Below are 13746 nucleotides of genomic sequence, written 5' to 3' on the forward strand. Positions count from 1 at the left end.
GGTCAATGCATTCAGAGTTCTCTCTCCGCATTCTCTCATCTCTCCCTCTGTCTCACATCAGCTGTCCTGTCTTTCATGTCTCCCTCTGTTTCATCACCTGTCCTTCATTTCTTCTGTCTCACATAAGCTGTCCTATCCTTCATGTCTCCCTTTATCTCACATCACCTGTCCTGTCCTTCATATCTCTCTGTCTCACATCAGTTGTGCTGTCCTTCATATCCCTCTGTCTCACATCAGCTGTCCTATCCTTCATGTCTCCCTCTGTCTCACATCAGCTGTCCTGTCTTTCATGTCTCCCTCTGTCTAACATCAGTTGTCCTGTCTTTCATGTCTCCCTCTGTCTCATATTGGCTGCCTTGTCCTCCTGTCAATATGCCAATAAACTAAGCCATGTGTTTCTGGCTACATCCCAGTTGCCATTTATTGTGATTAGGTCTTACCTATAATAATAGTTATGCAACTAATAAAAACTTATAATATTGCAAGGTTCTACATATGCTCCCAACACCATGTGCTGCCTATAAACAAACTTCAGACGACAACCACGAAGAAGACGCCATCAACCATCGTCAACGATCGTCAAGCAACGAGGATTAATGAAGTCGGCAACATTTCTGGATAAAAGGAGCCAGAACACCGCAAAAGGTATTAATCTCCACCGATAATCACCTCCACTCTCTAGCTCGCCTAGTTTCTGAGAACTCCTTTACCATTATTACAATCTAGGATGTCTGCTGTCTGAGATTTCCTTCTGCTGGGACGCCTGGTCACTATAAAGCACTTCACCACTCTCTACAATGCTTAGTCTCTTAAGAGCTCCTTTATCCTTACCACACTCTAGGACGCCTGGTATCTGCAAAACACATCACCACTCTTTAGGACACCTGTCACCTGAGTTTTATCCTCTTCTCTATATCTCTTCTCTGAGAGGACCTACACACTCCTTGGCTACAAGAGACTTGGATCCTGTCATCCTAGGACACTTGGTCTCTACGTTCCTACGAATTTAACAACAAACCACCAAACATCTAAGACAGCGTTTCCCAACCGGTGTGCCGCGAATGGACCGCTGGTGTGCCGCGAGGAAATCGAAACAAATTATTAATTCTATAGGAACCAAATTACAAGACATAGGGGAAAATTTATATTTGTATTTCACATTACTATTAATCTCTACTATAAATCTACAATTTTAAGTTTCATACTGTGTTACTTTTCCGAACATTTTTAATGTTGAAAAACATATTTATCATTGTCATGACCATTATTGCTCCTTTATTGTTGCAGACTATTTCGTAACTTGAAATTTTAACATATCATTCAATAAATTCAACAAAGCAAACATGCATACAAATTACCTACATTTGTGTTTTAAAAGTATAGATTTGTTTATTTATTCGTTATTTAGTGATCTTCCCTTAAAGGTTAAATACAGTTTTCGATTTTTACAACCTGAGTCCTATATTTCATTGCAATTGTTTTCTATTTTAAAATTAGAATGAAAAATAAGCATAATGATTTACCACGGGGGAAAATTAGTGATCAAGCTTTCTTCTTTGTAAGAAGGAGATAAGTAATCACCTAAAAATACCACGGTATTTTATATTTACAAATAATAATAGTAATATATATATATAACTATATATAGTAATATATATATATATATATATAAAATATGGATGTGCCGCGAGAATTCAAGTTACACCTGTAGTGTGCCGCAAGTTGAAAAAGGTTGGGAAACGCTGATTTAAGAGGAGTTTATATTTGAACTATAATTATTATTACTACTGTATATAAGATGAATTTTTATAATAAAAGGTAATTGAGAAAGTCCAAAAATTCCCGTGTACCACTTTTAGTCCTACCCTAAAAGACAGAATTTTATACTATAGATAAATATTTTATAACTCATCTCAAATGATGTTAATGAAAATAACCTCAACAAGTAGTAGTAGTTTATTTATTAATGAATTGCTTAGTATTTAGTACAACCTTATTGAAGATGCTTTAATTGCAATGTAAGTTTATGTAATTGTCAATATGTTAGACAGCAGTGGAGTTCTTAACGACAATGACAAACGTTCTTGCTATCGCAATATCCACCAGAGTATCCATGTCCAATGCAGTGAGCAGCGCATGCGGCGTCTCCTACGAGCCAACCCAGGAGATCACAGGAAATACGAGGCTGTGGTTGTGGTGCACTGTCTCCTATACAAGAAAGCAAAACAAATTTTTCAGTAAAAGGAAGGCAGAGAAGGCAACACAATCAATGGATCATACAACAAACTTCAGTGAAATATGCTACGAGGAGAAAAGGGTGGAAACAAGATTTTTAATTTTTTTTTTAAGAGATGTAAAATGAAAATCAGGAAATAAAGATAAAAGTGTTAGTTGCACTGGAATTACTATCTGATATATTGAGAATGAAGCTCGATAATGAATTCTATAGAAAGGATTACCATCTTTATTTCATCTGCAGCCGTGTTTACTTGATGAAAATTGAAATGAAATCTTTGAGTTTTACGTCCCACGTTTACGCCAGCTAGGCTAAAGGAGACTGTGATGATGAAGTAATGAACGAAATGGTGGAATGAAGAAAGTGGGAGAAAACGAGAGAACTCCGAGAAACCCCATGCACACGGTGTTTGTCCAGCACAAAGTTCACTTGACGCGAGCTGGGATCAAACCAGGGATCCCAAACAGCAAAGGTGAATGTTCTACAACTGAGCACCGCGGCCCCTTATGTGTTTGCTTTATCTTTCAATAACATAATAGGTTATTATTTTTAAAAAAAACAGACACACCGAGATTGTATTTGTAGTGTTTAGGCCTTTCTGAGTGCGAGTGCTCTTTTCCTACCTTTCTTTGTTCATGATGGTGTAGCATACTTAAGATCGTGGTTTTTAAGATCTGTTCTTTTTGGAGAAATGCGGCGGCAAATTGCCTAGGGCCGGCTCCGAGGCCATACTCTACCGTATGTGGAACTAGTGTCGACCCACTAGATTTAATTTCTTGGGGGAGAAATTTGTTTTATATTACTTGAAATGTGTTAAAATACAATATATCTAGGAGAACATAGGGAGGCACCAGCGCCAGTCTACTTGCTCCCCCTTTAGCATTTGCACGAGGCAGCAAGTTTGGGGAAGTTCTGGTATAAAGTAATGAAATTGAGATATACGAAAATTTATTATTTAAAATAGGTCAAATTTATACTTAAGTTCTGACAAACATATTGTAACTATACGTACTCAGCGACGGACCTCTTCTTGTTAATAGTGTATTATTATTATTATTATTATTATTATTATTATTATTATTATTATTATTATTATTATTATTATTATTATTATTATTATTATTATTATTATTATTATTATAGAGCCGGCCTTGGCTAGATGATCCCTAGACTAGAAGACTGGGTCTAAAAGAGTACCAAATAATAGTTACCTGTTTCCTCAGCAGGAACTGCCAATGCAACAGCAATAATCAACAAGAAAAATGTAAGAACTCGCAGAGACATGTTGAGAGAAGTTTTCTAGTACTAATTACAGAGAATCTATTCCTCTTTCTGTTAGTGAAATCCAATTTTTGTAACTTATATATAGACACACCCATAATAAGACTTGATTTGAATAAATGTACTGTGATCCTATTATGAGCTAACTTTTCAAAGAGTTGGACAGATTTATTTGGTGCAGAAAGCCTGTGTACACAGTTTTCTTTTTAGTATCGGTAGATTCCTATTGATAAGAAATGAAAACATATTTTTTGTCATTTTCTGTTATGTTACACTCAAAACATTGTCAGCTTTGTTTGTTCATACCATCTGATATCATCTTTTCTTTCGATTGAGAAAAAAAGAAAAAGGTTTGATGAGGAAAATTCTTCCGAATCGTACTATTTCCAAGATCATATTATCTGTCGTTCATTGTACTTCGAATAAGGAAAAAAAAAAACTTTCTTAAAGCTGTTAACACATAGATTTCATGGGTGCATTATTCCTTGATATTCACTAATAATATTATTCTCTGATATTCCACGTGTCTTATTTTCACTTACACTACAGAAAGTAAATAAACAGACGCAGAACTCAGGTATTACGTTTTACTATTATTAAGCTGTCTGTCTTCAGGGTTTCTTGTCAGATAGAACATTTAGAAAGAAAGTAATAAAATTAGATGTTCTTGAGGAAGAAACAATTCAAACAGGGATACCATAAGATTCTTCCTTGAGGCCTCTACTTTTTGTCATTTCTCTAAATGATTTACGAGAACTAAATCAGGTAATCGGTATTCTAATGTACGACAACAATTTAAATTGTAGAAAGTTATTAGAGATTATAATGATATAAGAGCAGTGGTTCTCAATCTTTTTTGACAGGCGACACACTTTACCAAATGTCCAGACATTACAACATACTTGTTTGATATTTTCATTATAAATAATAGTAATAGTGAAATCTATTAGTTTTTATAATGACTATGTTGCACTGAGGTGTTGCTTGATACAATCTGTCTCGATTTTAACTAATTATTATTAAATTCTTCATGATTTTTAAATTGTAAAATTTGGCGACTCACTTTAGGGGACTGCGTGACATACCAGTGTATCGCGACACAACGGTTGAGAACCACTGATGTAGAGGGTTTCCGACATTGTACAGATGTTGTAGTTAACTGGGTTAATGAAAATAAAATAAAAAATAGTGTCATACATTCTTTAGGCAAGAGCTTAAAAGAATTATTGGGTGGTATAGAAAACTGACCTATTAGCCTTCTCCTTCCACTACATGGTAGTGAAACATATTTTCTTCGAAATTCGGTGTTGCCAACAAAATTCGAAGTGGACGACAAGCTCTCGGCGTGAATAGGGGAGTGAGTAAAAGCTTATCTTCTCCGTCACATGAGTAAGGAATGGATTGTCTTAAATGTTTTGGCGAAGAAAAAAGTAGTCTGGAAACTCAGAGTGCTTGGTGTTGCTTTGTTACTCGACACTTCCAATATGCTTTCAACAGAATATTTCTTCTTCCGTTGAGAAGGAACCACCCATAGAAACAGACAATTTAGTCAAAGTTTGTTCATTTCCCCCCTTCTCTGTATAGGAAGAAAGGAAAAACCCACATGTGTAAGTCATTAATCACAGTGTAACGGGGACCAAAACTATGGCAACGTCGTCGGACACACATACGACTGTACGAACAATTCCGATTACCACCCACTACGGTCATCTTGTTGTTGCGGCCACTATACTAAAAGAAAAGAAACATATGGTGATCAGTTAACGAGAAAACTATGCTTGATGAGAATGTAACGTAAAACAAAAGATAACACAAAACTTCTAGGTCTTTTTTTTTTTTAACTTCACTCAAGAATTTTAATATTATTGACGCCAATATTTCAATGTACAAGGTTTTAATGATACTAAAATTAGAGTATGTATGTCCAGCATGGAACTCTGTAGCGGAAGTTTATTCACAAAATTTACAGCGAATACAAAAGGTATTTTAACTACGTTATGGGAAGCCTATATGGATAGGAAGACCAGGATTTCTTTTCCACGTTAACCTTTAGATCCACATCTCATATAGCCTCAGTGCTGAACTTGAAGCTAAACTCCAAATCAATCAATCAAAAGACTTTCACCAAATATTTACGTTTTGAAACGATTTTACCCCTTATAATTATTAACAATGGATAACTGTTTTAAACTTGTTGGAAAATAGATGCATGTTTCCAGGGCCGCCCCGTGAAATTATATCATTTGCCGACCTTTCCTTTTCTCCAGAAAGTACAAACATTAAAAGCCACGATTTTAAGTATGTTACCCCATCATGAACAACGAAGGCAGGGAAAGTGCACACGCACTCAGAAAGGTTTAAACACTATAAATAAAATATTGTTGTGTGTTTTTTTAAAATAATAATCTATTATGTTAGTGAAAGATAAAGCAAACACACCTGCAGAGGAAAGATGGTAATCTTTTTTTTATAAAACTCAATATGGAGTTTCAATCTTAACTATCAGTTTTCAATTCCAGTGCAATTACCTCTTTTATCTTTATTTCTTGATTTTCCTTCTACATCTATTAAAAATTAAAAAAAAAAATGTTTCCACCTTCATTGATAAGCAACTTGTTTGTGACAAAGGCAAGACTAGTTTTCATATCAAAATTGTGATAACTAACTAAATAGAACAGATGTTCATTACTGTTCGAGAATCGAGTTCTTGTATTTGAGAACAATCAAGCAATTCATGCTGGGATTTGTTTGACCATTTGATTTAGCACTGTCCATATGACCTTAAACTTATGGGACCTAAACATGATTTATCAATGTGGTATTCAAATAATATAGTTATGAGAGATTTTGATGTTCCTCGAAACTTGCCGCCCCGTGTTGCACATATGATAGAGCCGGCCCGGCGTTCAGACGGTGTTACATAATATTGGAAGTAATAAATTGCCCAGTACTTATTTAGTTCAAAACTTTTTATTGAAAATTTCTAATATTAGGACAAAACAAAGTATGATAATTATACATATAAGTTAATAGATATAGTACGTCTATTTTTGATAGGGTGCTAAGAAAATATAATGAGAAGAAACCACAAGAAAATTAACAACAACAACAAAATGTTATTATACTTGTATTCTTAGATATTTAAATAAAACAACTGCGTATTTGATTTAATATGAAACTACAAGCAATAAATTTAAGATCGATTCAAAGCTGTAATAAGTAAGTGAAAATTATGTTGATTTATTAATTTTTAAGTATTATAGAGCTATTCAAAGAAATGTTCTCAGTCTCGGACTGAAAATAGGAACACACTTTTTTTTTTTTAAATGACTTTCTACGGGTTTGAACACATAAACATCTGATTGGTAGACTATTGACCCAAACCGCTCGAATATTTCATATGCAATTGCACACATTTTGACTTTTCTGCAAAGTAGTTTACTGCTACACACTCGCTTTTGTTTAGCCCGATACGACTATGAGTTTTTCGGTGAATATTTGGGCGTTACAGGTCTTGCAATGTATAAAAGTATTTTCCGAATAAATCGCATTCGATTTTACGTCCTAATAACTTATATAAAACAGATTGAATCCTTGAAATGATTGTGGTTGAAGTGATCGTAAATGTTTTCATAGTTAGGAGTCTGAATATGCAAACCCGCTTAACTTAGGGATTTACTTATGTGAAATATTGTACCTGACTTCGTGACGTATCTTTCCCATTGTATTATATCCAATAACAATGACAGTTTAATAATAATATTGAAGCAAACTGTTGAAACTTATATTCTAATGTGAGTTCCGTATATACTGTGTGAGTTTTATCCATACCTTATTACAAACAGTTACTACAGATGCAACAATTTTATTTTCAAATTTTAGTTGAGTTGAGTTGATTTTGAGTTTAACGTCCCGTTCAGCAGCGAGGCTATATCATACGTGGACCTACTGATTAACGTGGAATCTGAACCATATGAGCTCCCGCCGGTTTCAAATTTTATACTAAATATTAAAAAACGTTGGAGAGGGAAACAAAAGAGGGTGTTCAGTTTAAAAGCAATAGAAACTTTGGAGTATTATTATTTTTATCAGGTGCGTGAGCAAAAAACTCCACAAGAAAGTAGGAAACACAAAGAAATTATTTTGAAAATTTGTAAAGCATACGTAGAGGAGGAAATCTAAAGATATATTCATTATCATCGTACAAGCAGGATATTTCAATAATGAAATATATCTTGTTTGGAGACAGATGCTAAAATCATCAAAATTTTCCTTAGTTGAAGTGAAATATACAAGGTGGCCTAAAAGTAGGTATACAGTCCCATATAGTGTTGTGAAGGCCTGAAAAAAAAGATGGAAATTTTGGGTTTTAAAAAAATAGTTTGTTCGTTTTTTTTCGGAGCTTGGAAAAAAATGAAAGTTTCGGAAATATTGAAATTTTCGAATATTTTACTACATTATGCTTTTAAAATGAAAACTATTTTATATTTACTACTTTAGAGTTTAGATAATTGAGTACTTATTATTTCTTGTATTAGAATAGGAGAATTTTCTGGCAACAAATATATGTGCACCAGTCATCTAAACCTTTAAAGTTAGCACAATGATAAAATGGAGTTATGACTACAAAAGAAACTAAAATACAAACCTAGTTAGCTTAATATTGACTTATTGAAATTATCTTAAGCAATCTTATAAAGTTCCCGCTTGATGGCAGGGAAGTGTTAAAATAACAGGGCCACTTTAGTTAAGGTGGATCACTCTGTGTTCCCAGTGCTATGCTAAGCGTTGCTTGAATAGTGTGGCGTTGCCAGATAGTGTCGAGTGCTTACCGATGCCAGATAATAAAGGGAGTAATCATGGAATTCTGCTTAGATACTTACTAGAGAAATTATTTCTCGACCCGTACCACGATTCCTCTTTCGAACTGCACTAGAATCCAGGAATTTTCTTGTTGTGACTACTACAGTAAACGTACAAATTTGGCAACAACGCATTATGGCGTTCTGCGCAAGTTACGTCTCAAAATATATTTCTTTACATGTAAATTAATGTTTAAATAAAATATGAAACATAACACGAAAAACGTTCAAACAATATATCTATTTCGTGATAAGATTGTTACTTTAAAATACTTAACACATACAAAGAAACATTTCATAAAACGGAGCACTTCTAGTAAGATCTAACAGCAAGTGCCATCTTGTGTGCTCATTGTAAAACGAATCAAATATTTTCTTTTATTTGTTACATTTTTCGATATCAGGAGACACAATCAAATGAATCAGTGTCTTGCATTGTAGCTGAAACATAACTTTATCATATAGTACAATATTTGTAATATGTAACGTTTCATTGCGCAGTAGTTAAGGCAATGAGCTAAAATATGTAATGACTTCCGGGTAGTGATCCACCTTAATATATTAACTCAAACATATTTTATAGATATATCGTCCTTGTGCTATGTAAAATTTCCAGAAATTTTGGACCCAATAGAAAAAATCATTTGTTCGGAAGTATTGGTAAAAATCGGAAAATATAATTTAAAAACTATTTCTTCGTCTGATACTAGAGCGTTTCTATTTCAAGTGTGCTCCTGCTGGTGCTGCTGCCGAAGTGTGTTTTCCCATACTTCGCTCGAAAGAGGAGAGACAAACATCCCTCCAGAGATCATTACTGTGGCAGAGATCCTTCAATAGTTGGATGCGGGTAGGATTCTTTCCCCAAAGCAAAGAGAAGGTTTCCTCAGTAGGAGGTCGTCGGGGGTGAGGCTGAAGAATGTTTCATTTTTTTTCCGATAGCACACTTAAAATAGAAAGGATTCCTAATCTTACTTGCTGAAACATGTCTGCAGCACATATATAATGTATTTCGCTAACAGGAAAAATACTTAAAACAACAGGTTTTAATTTTACTTTTTAGTTTCATGATTGTTGGTAAAATCCCTCTTTATTATTTGTATGTTTTTTTTTCGAATAACTCAAAAAGAGATATGATCTTATTTACACATACATAATACACCGCACAAGTGAGTAAATTTTAGCAGCGAGAAACATATTAATTGGCTGAATATGTGAAACTTCCGTTCGTTATTATTACGGACTAGCAGAATACCTGTTACTCGCACGGGAAGAATAAGTTTCATTTTCCCCGGACATAAACTGTCATCAATCAAGTTATGGATCCCCAAAACTACGAATTCGTCACTAATATCGGTCATTTTCATTATCTTTACATGTTACCATCCCCCCCCCCCCTCTTAGGAGTAATAATGAGTCTGAATTTGGATTTAAAAGGCATCAGTTCTTCATCTCAGCGACCCCGAAAATTATGGTTTCGACACTAATATCAGTCATTTTCAATAATTTTAATATATCTCTCCCTCCTCCAAGTTACGTCACTGTTTATCTCACCGACCCAGAAAACTATGGATTCGACATTAATATCGGTCATTTACGATATATCTCCTCTTCCCCCTCCTTCAAGTTGCACATTCAAAGTGAAGTGACAAAAACCATCCCGAACCTCATCTATGTTGAAGATTTTGTCGAGGTCGGTGGAGTGGTTCAAGAACTATTAAGTTACAGACACAGTCACTTTCATTTTGATACATATAGAAATTTTTTCGCACTAGAAGACAGGTATTTGTTTACATACAGGATTTTGTACATAAAAGTTACATAAAAGTCTATATTGAATATTAAATTATAGTAATTATATGTTTCAGTGTATGAGTATTAGTGAAATTTGCCTACTGTTCTTTCTTTTAAGAAGTAATTTGGTTAAAACTAACAAAACTTCATCAGATCAAAGAGCACATTAAGAACTCAGTTTCATTTAAGAGACTATGTCTGTCGCATTTTTACTTTTTTTTTTTTTTTTTGTAGATGTCTCATCTTGTGTGAAATCTTGGAGAAGTCTTTTTTTCCGTCTCGTCTCAAAGTAGAAAGATTTCTTGTCTCGTCTCAAAATGATTTATTTGCGTAATCACTAAAAATACCAAGCATCGAATGGGATAGCTATCAATTTTACACAGTGGTGCTATGCAGCCAGTTCGCACCGGTTTGCTAGAACCAGTTGTTAAAATATTTCTAATTCGCAGAACCGTTTGTTATACCCAGACATAACAGTAAATTTTTACCCAGTTATATCCAGGCACAGTAAATTTTAGCTTAGCTATATTTTCTTTTGTAGAAATTCTTACATCTACAGGGTTAAACGGATGATTTCTCAGAACAACGTAAGTTATAAGCGCTTATTTCTTGCTTAGATATCAAGAATGAGAACTGGAATTACCTGAGTATAATGGTAAGGGTTATTTATATTTGAAACGCATATATACCATTACCAACAATATACGATTCATTGCTGCATTAAGGTCTTTCCAATTCTTTTTGATACAATCTATCTTGGATAATTTGCTTCCCAAATATTTGCAGTGCTACCTATTTCCTGTTCAGCGTAAGCTCTAAACTCCGGTAAACAAAATATTTGTATCTTTTCACTTGTCACAAATACGATTGGCTAGTGATGTATCACTCCCACTCCGCACGGGGAGGAGCAAATTATACACGTGCATTTTGCCACTACTGTCTCGTGTTGTCCAGATACTTTTAGCAGCAGGAGAAAAGAAAGAGACAACTCGGAAGATTAAAAAACATTGAATTTTGCTGGTAAACAATTCTTGCTTAGTGAGTAAAGGTTTGCCTTGGTGTTTCATCACAACACTCGCGACTCGCGGAACCGGGATTCATGCCAATCATCTTTCAGGCTTGAAAGTAGAACACGCGTCCACAGTTGAATTGGCGCCATAATTACTGCGCATGCTTAATGTTTATTTCTATTGTTTCATTAACCACACTCGATTGCAGTTTTATTAGATAATCCGTATTATATTTTTGTCATTTATAATAATGTAGTAATTTTATATGGAGCTTCATAGTAAAAGCAATAATCAAATCATATGTACTATTTTGCGGAGGAATACAAGCGTCGGTAGGCCAACAGCAAAGCAGCGAAATTTAGTTTCACGTGGCTTTGTTTATCGCAGTTTAGAGCTTAGGCCGATCAGGGTTAAATTTCGTCACACCAAATTGTTTTTTTTCTACCTTCTGTAGTTCGTTTCTAGACTCAACATTCAGTTTCTGAATATTTTACTGTTCTTACAATATTACGTCAGAAAACGTATTTGAACTTAGTCCAAATTATTGTTCTGTAACTCTATTCTAATTTCTTGTGGTCATGGCACATGCATTTCAATGTCAATAAAACAAATGCGCACATGACATTCAAATATAAATACTATACTGTGTGTGTATCTAAATTGAAAACAAAAAATGAAATGGAATACTTACAAGAAAATGATCTCACACACAAAGATTAATATTTCGTATCAAATTCGTTATTTCTTATTAAGTCTTTTATCCTTTGTGGCATGCTATATACGAGTTAGCACATTTTGATTTCAATTCAACATCATGATACCACAAATTGTTGATCTACTCGATCAATTGATGTTTGGTAGTAATGTGCTTCTTCTTTAGCTCTTTTTTTTTCATGAAGCTCCAAGGGATTTCAAACGGGTTCATGTCAGGACTATTGCCCGGCCACGGAAGAACACTAATTTCGTTGTTCTCCAAGAATTTTGTCACAGTTTTGCTCCGATGGCATGGCGCTCCATCATAGAGTCTGCACGGGCCTACAAAGCATATATCACTTCGGATCCGGGCCGTAAATTTTTAAATATACAACCATATTTCTCGGATCTTTTCGGGCCTAACTTCGTAAATATACTGTACAATGATATTTATCGGACCGTTTTCTCTGCAAAACTTTTAAAGCACAACTGCAAAATAAAACCCCTAATTGCAGTAAATAAAAATACAACTTTGCGTTAATTATTAACTTACTGTAATTTGGGCTTATTTGATTATTACACGAGCTCGGTCCGGACTCGGTCCTAAATGCTAAAACATATTTCGGACTCAGGTCGGGCCTCACATTGTAAATCCACGGGCCGGGCTCGGGCTAAAAATTCTGGCCTGTGCAGACCTCTACTCCAACATGCATAAAGATGAAGTGTGCTTCACCAAACCAGACTGCAGTCTGGGAAAGCAGTTCTTCTTGAAGAACTTGTAGATATTGGTCATGCTTCATTGTTCCCTCTTTCATACACAGTTTCCCAGGCCCGAAGACAGACATCACACCTCAGACTATGTCTGAAGTAGGATGTTTCACGGTTTATTGGAGGCATTCCAACTTGAATTCCTCCCCAGGTCGACGTCGCACATATTGTGAATATTCATCAGACACGAAGACACATGATTCATCACTGAAACACACTATTCTCCAATCGTCAACAGTCCAATGTTCTATGCCTCATGTCCATTCGAGACGCTTCTTTGCCATGATTGGAGTAATTTTTGCTTTCTTTCTTGGCCTAAGCGCTTTTATTCCCTCAGCACACAGAATCATTTGAACATTTTCAGGCGAAATGTCTACACCATACTTAGCCATTTTTACGCTTAAGTCTCTAGAAGTTCTGTTTCTGTTTTCCAGAGCCAAGCTTTTTAATTTTCTGATACCTCTTAGCGATAGCTTTGGTTTTCGCTTACACTTCCCAACCCTATTTTGCTGATACATTTGCTTCTTGCTCATCGCAACGGAGATTTTAATCACACATTTTTGCCCTATCCCAACTCTACTACCAGTTTGTCGTTGTGTATATCTTCCTTCCGCCAGAAGTGTTTTGACAACTTCCATTTTACACGGAGAAAGGTCTCTGGCTTTTCCCATTATCCGCGACTAGCAGCGTTCACCCCGCTTCGCTGGGGTCACCCCGGAACGCAATAAACTTTGTTACTTAGATAATTTTTACTTTTTCGCTTTCAAGTGATATGATAAAAACCATAGAAGATTGCAGTAAATGTTAACATTATATCGCCTGTCATTTATGTTAACCCGCCGAGTGACACGGTCATGTGGGTTGCATATAAATACGGTTAGATTTAGCTATGATGAGCTAACAAAGGATTTCTACGTTATGGACACTTGAATGGTCAATTATCTCAAGACACTGGTAATTGAAAATTAAAGTGATATGATAAAAACCATCTAGGGTCCAAATCTTAATAACCCCCCAAAAATGAAAGAAATTGGTTCAGCCGTATTAGCGTGATGAGCTAACAAAGGATTTGTACGTTCTCTTTTATATATATAGATTACAGGAC

General features: G+C 35.0%; 1 protein-coding gene across 1 annotated transcript; it reads right to left on the reverse strand.

The window, feature by feature from the left end:
• Positions 1 to 1691: 1691 nt before the first annotated feature.
• On the reverse strand, positions 1692 to 3600 carry LOC145670839 (defensin, isoforms B and C-like). Its single transcript, XM_081739539.1, has 2 exons — positions 3448 to 3600; positions 1692 to 2208 (listed from the first exon to the last, which is right to left on the reverse strand). The coding sequence occupies exons 1-2, from the start codon at positions 3518 to 3520 to the stop codon at positions 2063 to 2065; spliced, it is 219 nt and encodes a 72-aa protein (XP_081595665.1). The 5' UTR covers positions 3521 to 3600; the 3' UTR covers positions 1692 to 2062.
• Between the last annotated feature and the right edge of the window lie 10146 nt (positions 3601 to 13746).

The sequence above is a fragment of the Thermobia domestica genome, chromosome 2 (genome assembly GCF_964235325.1).
Source record: "Thermobia domestica chromosome 2, izTheDome1.hap1.1, whole genome shotgun sequence".
Taxonomy (NCBI): domain Eukaryota; kingdom Metazoa; phylum Arthropoda; class Insecta; order Zygentoma; family Lepismatidae; genus Thermobia; species Thermobia domestica.

Excerpts from the sequence above, each read along its gene's own strand:
- LOC145670839 (XM_081739539.1), bottom strand. The coding sequence starts at position 3,520 with ATGTCTCTGCGAGTTCTTACATTTTTCTTGTTGATTATTGCTGTTGCA. Across the intron at positions 2,209-3,447 it reads AGTTCCTGCTGAGGAAACAG|GAGACAGTGCACCACAACCA; the intron begins GTAACTATTATT and ends TTTCTTGTATAG.